Here is a 22,802-nt window from a genome sequence, read left to right on the forward strand (position 1 = left end):
GGGCATTTTTGTGCCTCCATAGTTTGCCGCTTAACCTCTGCGGAGCATGCTGTGTGATAACAACAGAGCCATTAAAGCTCATAACACGAAAGAGGAGTTAATTCCTCGAGACCCGATAATGGATCCCGTGTAAATCTATTTCTAAGTTCATGGCCCCATTCCTCTTTTCTCAGCCCTACAAAAAAAAAATCTCCAAACATATTAATCCCGGCAGAAGAAAAAAAAAAAAAGAAAAGCAATCAGTATAATGAAGCCTTCTAGAAATGCCGTTTGCTGAGTGCACAAAGCTGTTTATGATCAGCCTCGTCCTCATCAGCGGCTATAATATTGTTCTCGGCTTCCAATCCAGCCAGCAAGTGTAAGCAATTAGGCACTGAGCTGTGACTCATTAGTGTCACTCTTTGCTAGTCAAGCATTGCGACGGAGATTTTTTATATGATTTTGTATTGTGCATTAGCGGAGCACGCTAGATGTTAGGTCTGAATGGTGATTGCCGTTTTGCTAATTTTAGCGTGCGGCTAATCACTCGTCATATGTTGAAGCCAAGGCCCGCAGGCTACAACCGGCTAGCGAGGTTTTCAGTTTCCTGAAATGATCTTGATCTATTGTATCATTCACCAAGAGTTGTGTGTTCTGTCAGAATTTTTTTAGCACTTTATTCCATTTCTATCAAATTGTCACAACCAGAACCAGGACCCAATTGCGTAACGTTTACCACAAGTTTTATTGAAAGAGCGAGGAAGGGCTTCGCCCATGATCTGGTGTTCGCCAGACGGGGGAAGCTAGTCGTTCTCGCACTCGGATTGTTCAGATTCAGGGGTCCCTAATGATGTTCTTGGCTCGGGATAGGCAGCGCTTCTGGCCAATGTCCTGAATGGAGGGGAGAGAAGTCCCGATGATTTTCTCTGCTGTCCTCATCACCCTCCTCACACTACCCCAGTTAGAGGCACTGCAGCCTCCACACCACACAGAGATACAGCTAGTCAGGATGCTCTCTATGGTGCCCCTGATTGTGATCCGAATACGGATGTGGATCTTCTGCAGCGAGCGATGGCGGTGTCAGGGACGGAAAAACAGGTCGGTAGCTGGGAAAGGGAGAGCAAAACGTGGTCGGGGTCGGAAACGAGGCCTAAGCCAGGACGGTAGAGTAGACGTAGTTGTGATCAAAAATGGGTCGTAAGTCGGGACGGGGAAGCGGACGTGGTCGGGATCAAAACAGGTTGTAGCCAGAGACAAACGGGACAGGCAGTAGTCAGGGTCAAAAAAGGCTTGCCTTGTATCAATAGAGGTTCGCAGACGGACTGACAACAGGAGAGTGACAGGACTGGGTTTAAATAGGGAGGGGGAGCCAATCACATCGGTAATCAAATTCCATTTCCTAAATGATAGAACATTATGATTTCTTTTAAAAAAAAAATTCTATTTAGCCCACCATCTCTTAAACAGAAACTAGAGGTTGCTGGTGCCTGAATGATACCAACAAGTTTCTTTTAATCATATTATGGGAATTTTTATACCAAGGAGATTTTCCTTTGCGTAAAATTCAGGATTACTGAAGAAGCTTTTGTAAAATATTGCTTTATCAGGTCATATTGGAATATATTTGTTAGCTTTTCAGTCATTTTAAACAATTTCATCATTCCATCACTCCGGCTTTTGGCACTCTGTCCATTTGATTTTTGCATCCCTGTTTTAAAACACTAACAACATTATCTATGTCATAAATAATCAGACTCGGATCCAAAATCTGATTTTTGGAGCAATCCGAGCAGCACGGCGGCTGAGTGGTTAGCGCATCCGCGGCGCAGTTCTGAGGTCATGAGATCAAACCTTCCTGTCTGGAGTTTGCATGTTCTCCCCGTGCTTGTGTGGGTTTCCTCCCACATTCCAAAAACAAGCATGTTGGCCGGTCCAAATTGTCTGTGAGTGAGTTGTTTGTCTCCTTGTGCCCTGTGACTGGCTGACAACCAGTTCATTGTGTCCCCTGCCCACTGCCCGAAGATCCAACACCCCCGTGACCCTACTGAGGATAAATGGTGCAGATAATGGATGGATGGAGCAATCCGAAATAATCCTTTACACGACTAGTGACAAACAAATGATTACATGTACTTGCCGTTCCTGAGGAATCACATTTGACATTGTTTCCCCACTTCACTTGATATTAAATAATAGATTATTCCATTCATGTCTCTAACCAAAATCAACCCCAAAAAACGTTTTTTTGTTTTTTTTTCCTCTAAAAGTATGATCCATTGCTGCATTCCATTTGCTTTCAACTTCTGCAGTGACTTACACTCCAAAAGGATGGATACAACTGTAGCATATTTGGAGTTTAAAAAAATGGAAATGTCCCGGGGAATTCAACTAATAAACATATTTTTTTGCAAATAAATTGGAATTTGCCGGTATCATTCGTCTCTGCACTGCAATGCAGTGTGAAAACATCCTAGTTTAGGGAAACTAGTAAACTGATTATCTGATGCAAGTTAATATTAATTACATGCACGAGTAATCAGACTAACTTAGGTATTTTAATCGGACTACTCGTGGTCAGACTAAGACCTGATTTGGATTTCTGTGACCGATTACACGGCTAACTTGAATTCTGGCAATACTCCGATTGCACAAAGGACTATTCCCTGCATTTACCCGTCGTCATCGTCTATCCATTTATGCATGTTTCCTATCTGTCTGCACGCTATGTTTGACGGTCACATAAAGGAGACTCCTTATTCAACGTTGGGTGCAAGCTATCTCCTGCCGCACACCTCCAGGCTCATTCTCAGTGGCGTGAACACGCGTGTGCATGTTTGCATGCATGTTTATCGATTTTTCTGCATTGGAAAACACGTTTCACGGATGCGGCATGAAAATGCCGGCCCCTGCGTTCGCAGGTTGCAGAGGTCATTCCTACTGAGGAAGATCACATGCGTGTGGAAAGGATCTTCGCCATCCCTAGCAATAATGTAAGGACTCTGTTCCTCTGTGTGCTTGCTATTTTCCAAGTCTTGACGTTTCTTGGATGTGCATAATGTCAATTAAGATACAAAAATGTTTCGAAAAATCGCTAACATGTCATTTTAAAATGACATGAAAATATAATTTCATCATGTCATTTCAGGATGATTACACATGCAATTGATGTACATATTTACAAGGCGACAGTGGCTTGCGAAACTATTTGGCCCCCTTGACTTTTAGATAGAGATGGATAGATAGATAGATACTTTATTCATCCCCGCCTTTTGTCGCATTTCAGACTTCAAAGATAAAAATAGAAAACTAATTTCTTGTGAAGAATTAACCATAAGTGGGACACGATCATGAAATGGAACACACTTTTATTGGATATTTTTTAACAAATAAAAAACGAAAAAGTGGGTGTGAAAAATGATTCAGCCCCATTTGAGTTACTACTTTGTAGCACCACCTTTTGCTGCGATTACAGTCTTGCACATCGAGAAACTGATATTTTTGCCCATTCCTCCTTGCAATACAGCTCGAGCTCAGTGAGGTTGGATGGAAAGTGTTGGTGAACAGCAGTTTTCAGTTCTTTCCACAAATTCTCAATTGGATTGAGGTCTGGACTTTGACTTGGCCATTCTAACACCTTGATATGTTTTTTTGGTGAACCATACCATTGTAGCTTTTGCTTTATGTTTTGGATCATTGTCTTGTCTGAAGACAAATCTCCATCACAGTCTCAGGTCTTTTGCGGACTCCGTCAAGTTTTCTCCCAGAATGGTCCTGTATTTGGCTCCATCCATCGTCCCATCAATTTTAACCATCTTCCCTGTCCCTGCTGAAGAAAAGCAGGCCCAAATCATGATGTTGCCACCACCATGTTTGACAATGGGGATGGTCACAAAGTTCAAGGGTGCCAAATAGTTTCGCAAGCCTCTGTATTTTCTGAATAGAGTGGAGTTAAAAATAAACCCCCCAAAAATCTATTCCACACCTACAACATTTTTTGTCGTAGGCGTGTATAATGCCAAAATACGAATCAGAAAAATTGTATCATGCTCCAAAATTTTATGCTGCCTGTTTAAAAACAACTTCCTCCAAAGTTGCATTTTTCTATACAGGACTGTCTTGAAACCCAAAGTATAAACAATTTATATTTTCTGTAATGCAATTAAAAAACATTACTGGTCATGGGGAAAACTCAAAATCCTATCTTAAATATTTAGAAAAAAACATACTCCAATGCTGTTGGTCATAATCAGCATTTCAAAATAATAAAAGTTTTGCAATATAATACGTTTTTTTCAATTCTTAAATCATCTTTTGTTCATAAAAACCCTCAAAATAGATTATTTTGTGTGAAAGCACTAAAATAATAACAATCTAGGTAAAACGTGGTACATTATTCAAATACTATTAGTAATTTTTAATACTTTAAACTCTAGAGTTAACTCCAGAGTTAAAGCAGAAATAAAGCTTTAACTCCAACCAACCTCGATAAGTTTGTATTTAGTATTCTTTAACTCAAGGGTTAACTTCAGAGTTAAAGCAGCATTAAAGCTTTAATGCCGACAACCCCCAATATTTTTGACTGTTTGGTATTCTTCAACACCTTTAACTCTAGGTTTAACTCAAGAGTTAGATCAGCTTTAAATATTTAACTCTAACCTCCTAGATTTAGTTTGTCAGGATCCTTTAACACTTTTAACTCTAGAGTTGACGCAACAGTTAATGAAGCAATAAAGATTTAACTCTGACAACCCCGAGGAAGTTTTATTTTTTTAGCATTCTTTACCTGGAGGGTTAACTCCAGAGTTAAAGCAACTTTAAAGCTTTGGCACCGACAACCCCCAATAAATTTGATGGTTTAGTATTCTTTATCACCATTAACTCTAGGTTTAACTCCAGAGTTAAATCAGCATTAAAGCTTTCACTCTGATTACTCCAAACGAGTAACGTGTACTCCATGTTCTTTCATGTTTAACTCTACAGTTAACTCCACAATTGAAGCCCAATTAAAGCTTTTATTGTGGTAAGCCCCAATGAGTTGGAGCATTCAGTAATTGGTATTCCTTGTTGTTCAACACTTTGAACTGTAGAGTTAACTTCAGAGTGAAATAAGTATCGTAGCCTTAACCCCGACAACCCCCAATAAGTTTGACTGTTTGGTATTCTTCAACACTTTTAACTCAAGAGTTAGATCAGATTTAGTTTTTCAGGATCCTTTAACTCTAGAGTTAACTCAACATATAAAAAAGCAATAAAGCAAAAAGATTTAACTCTGACAACCCCGAATAAGTTGGAGTATTAAGTAATTAGTATTTAACGGAAGAATTCTTGAACACTGTGAGAAGTCAATTTCATGATAACAAAATAAAGAAAAAAATCCACTTGACTACAGCAAATTAAACGATAAAACTCTTAATAAGGTAAGATAAGATAATCCTTTATTCATCCCACAATGAGGAAATTTGTTACAGCAGTAAGAATAACAACTAAGAATATCAACAGTATAGACAAGTATTTCAAAATATAAAAATTAAAAACCAGTAATTCTGCGTTTAGATCCGTACCCCTTATAAAATAAAGGACTACTCGAAGTAAAATACACAATAAAATACATGTTTGAGATATTCCATTCTTTTTTTTTTTTTTTGTTAAACTTGTTGCAAACAGCCCGTTTTCCGGAATATAATACATCATTCTTAATACATGTTATAATACATAGTTGCTTGAAGATTTAAATTCAAAATCCCAAAGGGGAGAACCACCAGGAAAAGTATGTGTGTGTCTGTGTGTGGAGTCACACTTTGGAACAATTTACAAAATGAGATCAAACAATGTCCAACTAGTCACTTGTTCAAATATAAATACAAAAATAACATTACTGGCAGAATACAGAGATGAAGAAAACGGCATATGAGTGATACTAGAGAATTGAAATACTACGTTTACAACTATAGTTAACCCTGTTGTTATTGTTACTATTATTATATCATACCTGTTACTATTGCTATTGTTATTATCATTGGTGTCACAATGATATTTAGTGACTAGTAGGATTATAACGTTAATAGATGGGTACTACGATGATTAGTGTATAAAATATCTGACTATTTTTATTATTATATGCAGGGTTGGGTAGGGTTACTTTGACTTGATTACTTTCAATTACTTTTGGATTACTCCAATACCAAATATGCTAATAAAAGACAAAAGAAACTAAATATGAATAAAATGACTACATTTTGTGCCGGCTTGGGGAGTAACGGAATACATGGAACGGCAAAAATGATGTTGGCAAGCTGTTAGGATTTTTTTTTTTCATTTTGTTTCTGTCGCATTTTATGTTGGTTTTGCCGGAGATCAAAGCCAGGAGAGAAAGCTTTCCACGCGTTGTGAGTCATAATTTTAATAGTTGTGATTGCTTCAGCAAGGCACGACTACATTGCCAAGTGCTGTGGGATCTTCATCCCAGTGTTATTACTATGTTATTACCATGAAGAGATCAAAGCCAGGAGAAAAAGCTTACCACGTGTTGCGAGTCATCGTTTTATTCATATTTAGTTTCTTTTGTCTTTTATTAGCATATTTGGTATTGGAGTCATCCAAAAGTAATTGAAAGTAATCCAATTAAAGTAACCCTACCCAACCCTGTATGTATGTAATGTATTTAATAGGGAATATGAAGGGGTAGGGAAAATAAGCGTCTTCTTACTACCCCTTTTCGAACATTTTATGTAAAAAATTATTTTTGTTTTTATTTTATAATGTTCGAAATAAAGTTTGCATTCATTCATTCATTCATTTCAAATATTTGCCCTTTAAACTATAGGCAATATCTGTGCTACTGTGAAGGATTTTGATGGATTAAGTCAAGCGTGTTGATTGTTTTTTTGTTTTTTTTATTGCATTGTTCTTGTTGAAAAGGAACAGAGGTGATAAACTTATCTCACTGGCCTTTTTTTAATGTGATCATAACATTTTCTGACGGTTATTTCTGCTCTCTGCTTCTCTGTGGGTCACTGGACCTCCACTTCCTGCTGCTTTCTTTGATGCTTGCATGGCTAGCGTGCACGGGCAACCAAATCCTTTCAGGTACAAATTGCGTCAGTCCGTGCCAGAGATTGATTTCCTTTCCTTTATTTGTTTTTCCTTCTCATTTTTCTCTTTGTTTGCACCCACCTGCTGTTTTTGTATATATCGGATGATGCTTGCAGTTTAAAGTTGTTCCTTTTTTATTGTTTTACTATCTGGTAAGAGATTGGTTTGGTAGGATTTTCGGGGGTTATTTTAATCATTATTTATCTTTTTTCACTGTATTTTATTGTGGTTTTAGGTAAATAAGAAGCATGATGATTACAATTCAGGATCAGGACCCAAACGCGTGATGTTTCTCACACAAGCTTTTTATTTTACGGGAAATGGGGAGTCATGCACGTTAGGCAGCGGTCTGGCGTGGAAAGACAGGAAGCCAGAGACCGACGAGATCGATTCCAATTGCCCGAGTTGATATCGGACAGATGGGGTCGATACCGGACAGGACGGGACAGACAGGATAGATAATGAATCAGGATATCGAAAATAAACAGGACAAACTAGACAGGAACGAAAACTGGAGAAAATAATAAACAGGACAAAAATAGACGGAAACTAAACTGAAAACAGATATTAAACGGGACAAAATAAAAGGGGAACAATACTGTAAAGGAAATACCAACAGGGACAGGACCGAGTCGAAACCCACGTCTTGTGGGGCAGAAAATAGTTCAAGGACTGACAAAGTAAGAGATAGCCCACTGAGTTTAAAAAGACGGGAAGCCAATCTGTTAATGGGCCGCAGTCGGCGCCACACGGGCGGGGCCCAATTGGCGCCATGGCAACCGTGACACTTATGGCACTTAATAATGTGTTATAAGATTTCTTTTTCTACTTAAATAGAATATTGGTGAGATTAAGAAGTGTTGTTTTTAGAAATTAATCAGTCAATTTGATGGAATAAGAGTATTAGTTTTTAGTATCTGTGCTGATGTCCTTTAAATAGGGTAAAATAAATAAATACTGTAATTATTTTTAATAATATTTTCAATGATTCTGGGAGTTTAAAGCCCTTTCCTTTACGTTTTGATCATTATTTTTGCTTTAACTTTAACTCTCCCTTCCCCCCTTAAATTAAAAATAAAAATAAAAATCCAATATCAGTTTATAAAACATGTTTCCCATTTTAAGATTTTTTGAGATAAAATAATGTTACTAAAATGAAGGAAAATTCTCTCTCTGCCTGTGTCTGTCTGTGTCTCTCTGTCTCTTTCTCTCTCTGTCTCTCTCTTTTTCTCTTTCTTTCTCTCTATCTCTCTCTCTGTCTCTCTCGCTCTGTCTCTCTCTCTATCTCTCTCTGTCTCTCTCTCTTTGTCCTTGTCTCTGTCTCTCTGTCTCTCTCTTTCTCTCTCTCTCTCATATCCTGTATATATAATTATATAAAGTCAGGATTTCAACATTTCCTGATCTTAGGTTAAGAATTATTTTTTGTGCTAATGATGTTATTTTCTAAAAGCATGTTTATCTTTTTTTGCTTTCAAAAGCGAACAAGATTTTGATACAAAATACTGTGCATCACGGATAGCTTTATCGTTCCAATACAGTTCTGTGTGAGATAACCAGAAAATATATGTTAGAAAATGAGCAAATTTTTACTCCCATTAATATTTTCAACATCCATAACGATCCAAATACTTGATCTTGATTTAATTCTCTAGAAGAGTGGGTGAGCTATCGATCAGCTCCTCCATTTATATGGACCTGGGACGCTTCACCAGATCATGCCTCTACGGGCGAGAGTTATTGAGTGCAGTGCTTTTTAGTTCCATGTCAACTTATTTGGTTTAAGACTACTCATCTGAAATATTATGAATGTCTTTTCAGATTTAGTTTGGTAATTTCAAAGTATTAATGACTACTAATGTTATTAACAATAAAGGGAAATAGACATTCATTTTGAATTCCTCACACTACAGTATTCCCTTGCCATTTACAGGTTCCACAGATAAATACACAATAAAATCAGTGCTCAGTTACTCGGTCCCGTATATTTACAATACATTGCTTTGAGGAAGCATCGACTTACAGTATATATGTATGAATACAACTGTGACATTTCCGCGTTGGTGCATAAAATAAAATGGAAAATTCCTAGATAAGTCAATCAATGCGCTTGAGATTTTTTTTAGCGAATAAGCCAAATTTGCGTGGATCAATTGTCTCTGTACTACACGTCCCATAGTGCTTTGCGGCATCAAAATATTCCTGTTGAGGGAAACTTATAATAGTAATGTGCACAAGTGAACTTGTGTTATGCTATAAATTACATATACACAAAATGAATATGGGCCATATTTCACGGAAATTCACTCGTGGAACGGATTGAATGCAAAAATCAAGCGAATACTGTAGTACATTAATGTCAAATTGATTACAGTACATGACTTATTATTATCTTCTCCAGCCAAAGCCTTCTGAGGACCCAGTGACCATTCTTCAAGCATCACACCTAGCAGCAAAGGTTTGGGCTTTTTTGTTGGTGTTTAAAAAAAGAATACAACCATACCTGTCAAGCTCCACGGCTCCATGCCCTTACAAAATGTTGTATTTTCCCTTACAAAATACAAAATAATCTTGCACCATATTTTTTTTCAAACGTGTTTGTTTATGTAGTTTAACACGTTATATTGTACATGTGTTTCGTTATATCATATATATTGCTAATTAACATTTTGTTGTGAGATACGGAGTTGCTCGACATGAATGAGGTTTATTATAAAAAAAGTTTAAAATGAAGTCGCTTGGACGTTCACTGTAGAAGGAAAAAATACATGCACATATAATTAAGTAGAATAATACATTTTCTTATTCAAATCATGAATTCATTTTCTGCATTAAATTATTGTTGGTAATATACTGATTAAAGGAATAACCTGTCTTTTTTCATTTTCTCCTTTTATACTTCCTTTTTTTCTTAACTTCTTTATACAACATACTTCGTAATATAATGCATCAAAGCAAGTGAGCCGTTTGAGCGCCGGCTCTCTTGAATGAGTTGAACCGAAAAATCTGGTTCTCTAAAAAGAGACGGACTTCCTTTCACTACATAACTACCACATGCAATCCGAGGCGGCAGACGCATGCGCACAGTAGCATCAAACCGTTCGTTTCGTTTGCAACGGAAAAAAAACTCACCGAGATAGAGGCTACCGCGGCAAACTTGTTTGACTTGATTGCTTTGCCGTTTGGTCATAGTCGGTGTATACCGGATGGTACCCATCATTGACAAATTTGCGTTTTTCCGTACAGATTTTTTTGTACGTCGTACACATCTTAAAATGCATAATAAACGTACTTTGTACGGCAAAAACGTACAGGTTGACAGGTATGATACGAGTCAAGTCAAGTCATTTTTATTTGTATAGCCCTTAATCACAAAGAGTCTCAAAGGGCTGCGCAGGTTATTGCACAGACTATTATTTCAGACTATTATTACACCATCCCCTGATCTGGAACCAACATGAGGGCAAGGAAAAACTCAAAAACTTCAACATGAGGAAAATGAAGAAACCTTGAGAAGGGACCGCACATGTAGTATCCCCCTTTCAGGATTACAAGGCAAAGGATGTTGCAATTACAAATAATACAGAGATATTGTCCACAAAAAGTAAAGGTTATTCATATGCTATAGAGTAGAAGTGTGTTTTGAGCTTAGATTTAAACACGACTAAATTTATCATAATTATACAATAGAAACAAGAGTGCTTTTTCTTTAGAGTAAAGCGTAAAATAAAAAACAAAAAAACTATTTAAGCGGCAGTAGCTCAGGAGGTAGAGCGCTCGTCTTGGGATCAAGGGATCCCAGTTCGAATCCCGGCTCGTCCGTGTTACATGTCGAAGTGTCCTTGGGTAAGACACTGAACACCTAATACCCCAAATAAGCAGGTTAGCGCCCTACATGGCTGCAAGGCCGTTATTGGGAAATGTGGAGCACATTGTAAAGCGCTTTGGGAAGTCATTGACTTGAAAAGCGCTATATAAATGCAGCTCATTTCATTTAAGTGTAAAATCAAAATACATACGTAGGATGGAATGCATAATAAGCATCGCAAAGGATTTTGAATCCAGCCTGATTAATTGCAGCCACTGTGCTCTGGCTCTGGCAAAGACAGCGTTTTCCAGCTTTTGTGCATGTCGTATCGCCATCCAGATGGCAGGAGCTCCAACAGATGAGCACCAAGGTGGGTGGCGTCCTTGAGAATGTGGCGGGCTCTCAATGGACGAGCGGTGGGTGGCCGGATGAAGCTTCGGGTCCAGATGAGGACTCTCAGGAAGTGGAGGCACAGCTGGACTTTATGATAATCCAAGATCAGGGCTACAAGAATTCAATAGGAGACTGTTTAGCTGTTTTTTGGTGAAGTCAATTGTTTTTCTTAAAAGCATAACTTCAAATTAAAAATCAATAATTTTCCAATCTATGGTCTGCATCCCAAGGAGTCTCTCAAATCAAGTCAAGTCATCTTTATTTGTATAGCCCTTAATCACAAAGAGTCTCAAAGGGCTGCACAGGTTATTACACAGACTATTTTTCCAGACTATTATTACTATTATTATTAAACTAACATAAAAGGCAACAGAAACAAAACGAAAATAAATCCAAACAGCTTGACAACATCAATTACATTACTGTGCATGTTGAGAGATTTGTCAGCTGAGGTTTTAATGTTTGAAATTAACTTTTTACGGAGCACCAAAAGATCGCGTCTTACCGTTGGCAGCTCGTCGTAGACTGCCAAAACCCCCCACCTTCCTGTCGCAAAGTCTAAAGCCAAACCAAACCTCACCACATACCAGCAGGTGGCACTGTTGGACTCATCATTGCAGGACACTTGTACAGAAACTAAACAACATATTGTCTCAATTGGTGCCGTGACCCGAGACTTCTACAAGTCTGAGGTGGCTCGTCCTCAGCACATCCCCAATGTCTCAACTCCTGTATTTTCCGCATGATGGAGCAAACCCGATCATAAGGAGCATCCCCCTAAAAAGAGTCTTTTGTCATATATATTTTTCATACATAAGGCGCACCGGACAATAAGGCGCATAGATTGCAGTCGCCAGGCCTCCTCCTTGGGCGAGGTTTTTGGGCCATGGTTTGTTGAAAAAAACGCCAGGGAGACAATTGACAGTACTGTCCCAAAAAGCCGCATGACTGCATGAACCTCCAGAGCTACCAAGGGATCAAGGGCAGGTTTTACACTTGAAATCACACAACCAAGAGACGGCTTTCCAGATTCGAAGAAAAGGTTGTTCATTTACTACTACTAAACGGTTTAGAGAAATGGGGGATGAGGTCCCAAAAAAGCTTTTTCTACCATCGGAAATAGGCTTTCTGTGGTAGGTGGTAGAGAGAACAGTTAAAATCAAATCAGGCCGTTCTTTTAGCACTCCACGAAAGGTCAGGGTTCCGTCCAGTCCTGACTTTTCTTCACTCTAAACAAAACGGAATTTTTGTTATGACTTTCCCAAAAAATATTCGGCTACTGGCCGCTTACCCCAGAATTTTATGGGGACTGGTGCTTTCTCTTCCCCAGTTTGGTGATCTGCTTTTCTTTCTCTCTCTGTGTCTCTCTCTCTCTGTGTCTCTGTCTCTCTGTCTCTCTCTGTCTCTGTCTCTCTCTCTCTCTTTGTCTCTGTCTCTCTGTCTCTCTCTGTCTCTATGTCTCTCTTTCTCTCTCTATGTCTCTCTCTATGTCTCTCTCTCTGAGCATCTGTCATTAAATAGAGCTGATCCCTTGCAGATTGGCCCCAGTTGTGACCACTCCCACGAACCAATAAATTGCGAGGCATGTACTGGGAGGTAATGGTGGGTCACAACCTGGCCCAACAGTAAAGGGTGTGTCAGCTGACCCAGTACAGTCTTGTAGTGTGGGACTTTGGGTTACCACAACGAAGGCACATGTTTATCTGGTATTTATTGGTGATCCTTGACACTAAACCTAGCTTAAAACACTTCCAGGGGCCTAAAGTACAACTGTGTAAATTTCCCGAAAAATCGGTTTAGCCGTTTTGGAGCCTATAAGCCACACACGAACGTACGTGTACACACAAATTGGGATTTAGATATATAATTAGATTTAGATAGATTTTTGTGGATTTTGTGAGTTCAAAGCCCCTATATTTGCACTTAGAAATAGTCTTTTTTTTTTAAAAAATGTTGAGTAAACAAATACTCATGATGTCTTTATTTCAGTTCGATGTCTTCATGAACATTGTGTCTCTTCTTAAATCATTAACATACAGGCAGAGAATGAAGCAAACGTCGCGTCAGAGGGAGCCTGGTACAACTCAGAGAAAGTCTGGCTTGTCCACAAAGATGGCTTCTCTTTGGGTGAGTAAAACCTTTCTCGGCCAGATCCATTTTTTAAAAATCAAACAAATTAATCTTTTGGTCCTGCAGCAACCCTGCTGAAGACAGAAGCGGGGAGTCTGCCCGAAGGCAAGGTGAAAATCCGCCTGGACAGTGATGGATCGTTATTAGATGTTGATGAAGACGATGTGGAGAAGGTAATAAATCAGAAGAGCGCCTTTTGAAAGGCATCAGTCAAAAACACGCCGGGTAAAACTTCTCGCCACCCGAACCTTCCAGGCCAATCCGCCGTCTTTTGAGCGTGTGGAGGACTTGGCCTCTCTTCAGTATTTGAATGAGTCCAGCGTGATGCATTCACTGCGGCAACGGTACGGCGGAAACCTGGTGCACACCCATGCCGGGCCCAACATGGTGATCATTAACCCCGTTAGTGCTCCTTCCATGTATTCTGAGAAGGTAAGCTGAACCTGATTTTATGTGAGTTTTCAACCGCTGAAAGTTACTAGCACAAAAAGGAAGTTTCCCGTTATAATGCTAGTCGATTTGGGGAGATTCTCTTTTACAGAAAAAAAAAAAAAACGCTCATTCCCAAGAACCAGAAAACATGGCGTTAAATTTGGAACTGTCCTCTTACTTGATGTCGCTGAGAGATTTGGTCTCGTGGTCCAGACGTATGGCCCACGTGCAGAACTCAAGGCCACAGTTCAGGCCCGCGCGGTCGCGCCCTGCGGCAGTCATGCGAGACAATAGAAGAGTGGGTGAGCTATCGATCAGCTCCTCTATTTATATGGACCTGGGACACTTTACCAAATCATGCCTGTATGACATCTGATACTCTCAGTATCAGGTGATGGTGTTTGAAATTGCTCAACTTGTTAGGAAGCTAAAGAAGTGAGAAATTTGCATAATGTTCTGTACTTGAGAATGCCCCTCTAATCGATATAATTAAGTTTGGTGAGAACATTATTTTATCAATACGTTGCCTTGGATGTTTTAATTACATTCAAAACCTTATTTGATCAGATTTCATTATGTACATGGTGAATTGGTACGTTCAGGAACTGTCGAAAAGGGGACGCTGTCGTTCCATCCATTCCACGGTTCTGAGTTACTTGGAAGTCAATTGTGTGCTTGGGTTTATTTGCTCTACAGCTTTGTGAACCTTAAAAACAGCCGCCCCAACAATGTAACTTTGAATCGATCTTGATTTAATTCTCTAGAAGAGTGGGTGAGCTATCGATCAGCTCCTCTATTTATATGGACCTGGGACACTTTACCAAAACATGCCTGTATGACATCTGATACTCTCAGTATCAGGTGACGGTGTTTGAAATTGCTCAACTTGTTAGGAAGCTAAAGAAGTGAGAAATTTGCATAATGTTCTGTACTTGAGAATGCCCCTCTAATCGATATAATTACGTTTGGTGAGAACATTATTTTATCAATACGTTGCCTTGGATGTTTTAATTACATTCAAAACCTTATTTGATCAGATTTCATTATGTACATGGTGAATTAGTACGTTCAGGAACTGTCGAAAAGGAGACTGTCGTTCCATCCATTCCGCGGTTCTGAGTTACTTGGAAGTCAATTTTTTGCTTGGGTTTATTTGCTCTAGAGCTTTGTGAACCTTAAAAACAGCCGCCCCAACAATGTAACTTTGAATCGATCTTGATTTAATTCTCTAGAAGAGTGGGTGAGCTATCGATCAGCTCCTCTATTTATATGGACCAGGGACACTTTACCAAATCATGCCTGTATGACATCTGATACTCTCAGTACCAGGTGACGGTGTTTGAAATTGCTCAACTTGTTAGGAAGCTAAAGAAGTGAGAAATTTGCGTAATGTTCTGTACTTGAGAATGCCCCTCTAATCGATATAATTAAGTTTGGTGAGAACATTATTTTATCAATACGTTGCCTTGAATGTTTTAATTACATTCAAAACTTCGTTATCAGATTTCCTTATGGTAAATGATGAAGTGGTACGTTTGGGAACTGTCCAAAAGGGGACGCCGTCGTTCCATCCATTCCAAAGTTCTGAGTTACTTGGAAGTCAATTTTGTGCTGGGCTTATTTGCTCTACAGCTTTGTGAACAGTGATTGGTTGTTAGCAAAGCACCTTAAAAACAGCCGCCCCAACAATGTAACTTTGAACGATCTTGATTTAATTCTCTAGACGAGTGGGTGAGCTATCGATCAGCTCCTCCATTTATATGGACCTGGGACGCTTCACCAGATCATGCCTCTACGCGCGTGGTCTTAGATATCAATTTAGGCCTATATCGTTCCTCCCAACCTCCAGAGGGCGTCGTCTTCTGTCACTCTTCTATTTCCGTACGTTTGTCTCCCGGCAGGTGATGCAAATGTTTAAAGGCTGTCGGAGGGAAGATTCGGCCCCGCATATTTACAGCACGGCTCAGTCCGCCTACCGGAAGCTTCTGACCACCCGCCAAGATCAGTCCATCGTCTTGCTGGGCAAAAGCGGCAGCGGCAAGACCACAAACTGTCAACACGTCATTCAATATCTGGTCACCATTGCTGGCAGCACCAACAAAACATTCTCCTGTATGTTGGAGCAAATCCTGGATATAAATACAGTGGAACCTCGGTTCTCGACCATAATCCGTTCCAGAACCCTGTTCGAAAACCGATTTGTTCGCTCACCGAAATCATTTTTCCCATTAAAAATAATGTAAATCGTTTTAATCCGTTCCAACACCCTGAATGTTTACCTTGAACATTTAACGTAAAGCTAACCCAGGTTAATCGTACGTTCGCGTTATCGTAATCTTCCGTACGAAAGATTACGCTAACATAAACGTGTAAAAATAAAAAAATCAGGTCGTTTACAAGTCAGTTAGCACCCGGGTCTCCACAACAAGTGGTGAGCGGTTGACTGGAAAGGGGGCTCCGTTCCAACACCCTGAATGTTGGGCTCCGTTCCAACACCCTGAATGTTTACCTTGAATGTTTAACGTAAAGCTAACCCAGGCTAATCGTACGTTCGCATTATCGTAATCTTCCGAATGAAAGGTTACGCTAACATGAACGTGTAAAAATAAAAAAAGGATAAAGAAAAGAAGTATGAATAGGATTTCTGTGGTGGTCAGCAGAAGGCGCAGGTGGACGGTGGGGAGAGAAAAATCATCAAAAACTCCAAAACTTGCGGCCGTTGCTTGCTTATAGCACTCACTCCCTTAGCCACATCACTAGATTTCACAGCCTCCTTATTCTTTAGTATCGTACTGATCGTAGATTTAGCCATGCTGTATTCCCTAGCAAGAGCAGACATTGGCACACCTCCTTCATATTTTGCTATTATTTCTTTCTTAAATGCAATAGTTGTACGCACTACTTTTCTTTTTTCACCTGTAGCAACTTTGCCGCTTGCACTGACTTTCTTCGGAGGCATAATAAGGAGATAAAACACCCGTACGCCGCTCAGCATCGCACCCTAGCGTACGCACTCACGCATTACCGGCGTTCGAACTCGGATTTTTTGACCGAACAGCGAAGCAAGAATTTCTCGAAATTTTTGGTCGGACTCCGATTTGTTCGAACTGAGAGGCGTTCGAAAACCGAGGTTCCACTGTATTGTGCATAGTGTCATGAATCTAATGGTCTTTCAGTGGAAAAGTGGCAGGCAGTGTACACGGTTTTGGAAGCCTTCGGAAACGCGTCCAGCTGCATGAACGGGAACGCCAGTCGCTTTTCCCATATCGTTTCGTTGGATTTCGACCAGTCGGGCCTGGTGACCTCAGCCTCTATCCAGGTATTTATTTTACAGTCGACCCCCGAAATACGACTATAAACCATTCTGAAGCGTTCCGGACCCCCAATATCCCAAACAAAATGGTTGATATTATATATACCTGTACATATTTAATATTAAAATAATACATAGTAAATACCACTACTAAGTAGTATGCATGTATGTGATTGAATATAAAACAGGTAGGGGAAAAGCTGGTACGCTGGAGTTAGTTGGTGGATGCTAAAGGGGAGAGTATGGCGCATCAAAATTAAAACCGATTTTGAATCTTCTATTGGTGTCGATAATCATGCCCTTAGAAGATTTTCGTGCTTTTAGTGCTTCATTATCTTTACTAATAATGCCGGGCCATGAAACTTTTTGAGGGTAGCCGTTTGTGTGCCTCCTTTGTATATCTTGGATATGACAAGTTTCTTTTCCATGGTTATTAGGTTTTTGGTTCGCCCTTTAGCATGCTCAAAAATCTATGGGTCCCAACATAGATCTATGGGTCCCCAAAATTTAGTGTTATCGAGGTTGAAATTGTAAATCGGCGACAAATATATAATACAAATCTATATATTCATTAAGTTTTAATCTTTAAATTATTAATTCATTTTTTGCATCAAATTATTGTTGGTATTAAAGGGATAACCACAAACCTGTCTTTTTTTTTATTTTCTCCTTTTATACTTCCTTTTTTTCTTAACTTCTTTATACAACATAATATGAAATGATCTGCATTTATCTAGCGCTTTTCAAGTCAATGACTTCCCAAATCGCTTTACAGTGTGCTTCACATTTCCCAATAGCGGCCTTGTATTGCAGCCATGTAAGACGCTCACCTGCTTATTGGGGGTATTAGGGGTTCAGTGTCTTACCCAAGGACACTTCGACATGTAACACGGACAAGCCGGGATTCGAACTGGTATCCCTTGATCCCAAGACGAGCGCTCTACCTCCTGAGCTACTGCCACCCCATAATAATTCGTAATATAATGCACTAAAGCAAGTGAGCCGTTTGAGAGCCGGCTCTCTTGAATGAGTCGAGCCAAAAAAGCCGGTTCTCTAAAAAGAGACGGACTTTTCACCACACAACTCGAGATCGGCGTGCAGACGAAAACTCGAACCGCGAGACCAAAACAACAATGGCGGATCTGCCTGACAAAAAGTTTGGAGTGCGGTAAATCTTTGTTTAAAAAAAAAATGTAATCAGGTAATAATGACAATTTTGTGTCAAAAAAGTTGCATCCCGGGGACGCTCGTTGATTTGAAGCTAGGCGTCCCCAGCAAAAATGATGCGTCTAGGACGCAGGGACGCGGGCAAACGAGAACACTGGTTAACAATAATAATCGCATGCAGGAACACCGCAAAATAGTAATTATGTAAGATTTTCTGGAAGTAAAATAATTTGTTGTTTGTCGTACGGTGGGGAAACTGCCGTAAACTGGGGGTCTACTGTATTTATTTATCTACTAACCGTCCTGACTGTGACTGTTTGTGCGGGTCTTCGCAGACAATGCTGCTGGAGAAGACGAGGGTGACGAGACGACCTGAGGGCGAGACCACTTTTCACGTGTTTTACTACCTAATGGCCGGAGTGGACAGCTCCCTGAGGTATGGCTCGCCGCTGACCGGACACTTGAATGCACGGTACACCTCCGACCCTTATAAAGTGTGACTAGATCTTATCTATCATGGTGATGGATTTCTAGCAGACCCAACGTCTGGAGCAATGTTCCCTGTAATTTTCCTCGGGTCTGAGCGTTCACACAAAGTCGGTGAGCAACGCTTGAAACGACAGTGAGCAACCATAATCCCAAGTGTGGCAAGATAATTATCAAACATGTCCAAAACTTGACATCAAGTTACATTTTGCGGAGCAATGCAAAATAATTTTTCTCTTTTGAACGAATTGACTCATGTACTATTGCAAAGGTTGTACGGCCTACAAACGTCGTTTGTTCTTACAATTCTTTTACAAGATATCCGTTTCTTTTTATTTCCTGATATCTTTTGTCGCATAATATTAAGATTTTTTGGGGGCTTATTGAGTCGGTTGTAAGATACAGAACCGTACTTTATCACATTTTTTAGTGGAAGTACAATGTTGGCAACAAGATTCACTTGATATCATTGGAAAATATTTGAATGCAACACAAACCTTTTCTTCTTTTAGCGTGTTTTTTTTCTACTTTTTTTAAATTTTTTTCTTTTTGTTCTCTATTTACCTTTTTCTACATTTCTTTTTCTTTTTTTCTGGCTTTTTTTCTAAATTTTTCCTTCTTTTTTTCTCTTCCTTTTGTTTCTTTTTTTTCTCAGCTTTTCACAACTTTTTTATTTTGGTATTTTCTTCTTTTTTTTTCTATTCCCCCCTTCCTTTAAGTCATGTTGTGCATAATTTTGCATAATATTTGGTCATGTTGGGATTAAAGAAGCAAAATCAACCTGAAGAGCCGTTTAGGACCCAAAAGAGCCGGTTCCTTTTAGTGCGCCGAGCCGAAGAAGCCGGTTCTCTACTATCTTTACTCAACTTCGTTCTACTTCGACTCGACTTCAAAATACCGCATTTAGGACTCAACGTCATGGGAACCCGTGTATTTTTACCTTCATGCACTGTAACTTTGACTTTAGTCGCTTCTTAATTAGTAATTTTTAGCCCTCATTTTTGTGCGCTGGCTAGATTTTCTTTTGCGCTGAGAATGTGCGAACACTGGTCTGGAGCTGCAATCAATTCATTTGTTTTTGAAATGTGTATGTATTCAAGCAACATTTGAATGATCATTTTGGCAAAGGGTTAAAAAAAGAAGCTTTTTTTATATGTTGTATCTTACATTGTTGAGAAAAGTGAACCCATTTGCCATCTGTCTTTTTTATTAGGACTGAACTTCACCTAAACCACTTTGCTGAGAATAATACGTTTGGGATGGTGCCTCAGACTAAGGTAGAGTTATTACAAATCATTATTCTTCTTAAAACTGGCATTTAAAATGTGTTTTTTTTTTCTTCCCAAAGCATTGGAGGTTTGGAATGTCCGATACTATATTTTGATACCAATACCCAAAACCTGAATGGTATAATTTTCAATGCTAATAGCGAATATTTTTACTATTAGTCCATTAAAACCCGCTGCAAAAAATGATTAATTAAACCCCACAGACTATTTTTCCTTAATAATGCATTTACTTAATGGATTAGTTTGCTTTAGATCTTGATTATTATTAAAAAAGAAGCTAATACCACTATCTGATACCTTATTTTTCGTATGTTGGAAATCACATTTTTCTAGACTGATTCCAATACCTAAATGTTGACTAATGATTAATGCAGATACCAAATATCGATACAATTAGTACATATTCAACCTTTCTTCTGCATAAATCATCCATTTAGATAATTATTGTACTAATTAAATCGTAATATCACATTTTTCATTAATTTTACATTAACTTAACAAATAATAAGTACTGATACCTTTAAAAAGACTGGTATCGTCCTCAATACCTCAGTACGTTCCCGTTCCTGAATAGAATTTCTGAAATGTGCAATATCACATTTTCCCGACTGATTCCAATACTTTAATCCTGTCTCCAGATATCAAGTATCGACACAATTAGTACATATTAACCCTTTGTTCTGCATGAATAATATATTTAAATGATTCACTTTAAATCTCAACATCATATTTTTACTTAAAATTGCATTTATCTAGTGAGTATTTACCATATGTATATTTTTAGGCTCCTGGTTTGTAAATGTTCAACAAAAAGTAGCCAATAACAGTGTTAGGAGTACTGATACCTTAAAAAAGACTGGTATCGACTCGGGAACAAATCGTGGCTGGAGATCGGAACGAGTCGGGTAGCTGGGACGAGCAGGAAGCCAGAGATCAGAGATCGATCAATGCAGGAAACAGAATCGGGATACGGGTAGCTTGGATCTGGGATCGATACAGGATACGGGTAGCTGGGACAGGCGAACGGAGCTTGGATCGGTGATCGATACAGGAAACCGGTCATGATCAAAACGAGAGCCAGAGTCAAAAAGTGCTTGCCTTGCGTGCGCTGAGGTTTGCAGACGGACTGACAAGGAGTGAATAAGGGTGATGTGTTTAAATAGGAGGGGAACCAATAACAGTGTTATGAGTACTGATACCTTAAAAAAGACTGGTATCAACTGGTGCTTGCTGGGCAGGAGGAGCGGGAAGCCCTCGGGAACAAATCGTGGCTAGAGATTGGAACAAGTCGAGCAGCCAGGACGGGAGACGGAGCGCGGTCGGAGATCGGAACGAGTCGGGTAGCCAGGACGAGCAAGAAGCCAGAGATCGGGGATCGATCGATACAGGAAACAGAATCGGGATACGGGTAGCTTGGATCTGGGATCGATACAGGATACGGGTAGCCAGGACAGGAAAACGGAACTTGGATTGGGGATCGATATAGAAAACAGAACGAGGATATGGGTAGCCGGGACAGGAGAACGGAGCTTGGATCGGGGATCGATACAGGAAACTGGGCATGATCAAAACGAGAGCCAGAGTCAAAAAGTGCTTGCCTTGCGTGCGCTGAGGTTTGCAGACGGACTGACAAGGAGTGAATAAGAGTGATGTGTTTAAATAGGAGGGGAACCAATCAGGAAATGAGCAGCAGCTAAGGCTAAACAAGTGGGCGCAGGTGAGAGCAATGGGCAAATCATGACAGCCTATCCCTAAATGCTATCGATAGATACTTTGAAAATATATTAGTATCAGCACTGGTACCAACAGATCAGTATTCGCGCATCCATAAATGATCATTAAATTCAGACAACACAATTATCATTAGAACTAAAACCTTAGAAAAATAACGTTGCTGTTTAATTGTACAACTGTATAGATTATGGCAACGATCCCTCCGGTTCTGCCCTACAGAAACCATATATTTTTCCATTATCAAACATTTTTTAAAAAGCGCCAGGCAGCCACACCGAGCGCTAACGACTCGCATCTGGCTCCAGAGCGGGTCGAGGTATCCAACTTTGTTGGCGATTGAAAGCATCTTCCTATTTTTGGCCAATGAAAATGCAGAACACAGTGCATGACGAGACTCCGCGAAGTAGCAAAACCGATATTAAGTAAACTGTTACATAGCAAGAGATTGGTGTACATTAATGGTCTCTAAATGGCAGCCATGTTATGAGTAGTAAAACCTTGAAAATATCTGGCAATACCTATACTTGGGATCGGTACACGTCCATCCCTAAATGGTCACTAAAAGTCAGCCGGTACCAGTATCATTTTATAATGTGTGTCGTGATTTCCATTAGGCAGAGGAAAAGCAGCGGGCAGCCCAACAATTTTCCAAGCTGCAAGCGGCCATGAAGGTTCTGGGGATCGGTGCTGACGAACAGAGAGCTTTTTGGCTCGTCCTGGGGGCCATCTACCACCTGGGGGCGGCAGGAGCTACTAAAGGTTCATTTTCGAAATGTCTTTTTTTTGTGTTCATTTCTGTTTTTTTTTCATATTTTAACACCCGCCGCTGGTCCCGTGAGTAAAAATAGTGCTGTGAGATAAAATCGAATGCCTTCCCATCTGGCATCTGTGTCAATGACTGTCTATGGATTAGGATTTGGCTCTCTCACTGCCGCAGTCCAGGTTCTATTCCCGTTGCATACAGGGTTTTGTGATTGTGGTC

The 22,802-nt window shown here is 39.7% G+C and overlaps 1 protein-coding gene across 2 annotated transcripts in view; it reads left to right on the top strand.

The window, feature by feature from the left end:
* Positions 1-22,802, top strand: part of LOC148349016 (unconventional myosin-XVIIIa-like) — a 158,587-nt gene that overhangs the window by 21,626 nt on the left and 114,159 nt on the right. For both annotated transcript variants that reach the window (XM_088320741.1, XM_088320742.1), the window contains exons 3-11: positions 9,470-9,526; positions 13,309-13,396; positions 13,466-13,572; positions 13,655-13,831; positions 15,733-15,943; positions 17,008-17,150; positions 18,647-18,747; positions 20,011-20,074; positions 22,435-22,579. In XM_088320741.1, the coding sequence (XP_088176867.1) occupies positions 9,470-9,526; positions 13,309-13,396; positions 13,466-13,572; positions 13,655-13,831; positions 15,733-15,943; positions 17,008-17,150; positions 18,647-18,747; positions 20,011-20,074; positions 22,435-22,579 (1,093 nt within the window). The remainder of the gene's footprint in view (positions 1-9,469; positions 9,527-13,308; positions 13,397-13,465; positions 13,573-13,654; positions 13,832-15,732; positions 15,944-17,007; positions 17,151-18,646; positions 18,748-20,010; positions 20,075-22,434; positions 22,580-22,802) is intronic.

The sequence above is a fragment of the Urocampus carinirostris genome, chromosome 17, assembly GCF_059441175.1.
Source record: "Urocampus carinirostris isolate Australia breed hairy pipefish chromosome 17, RoL_Ucar_1.0, whole genome shotgun sequence".
Lineage (NCBI taxonomy): Eukaryota > Metazoa > Chordata > Actinopteri > Syngnathiformes > Syngnathidae > Urocampus > Urocampus carinirostris.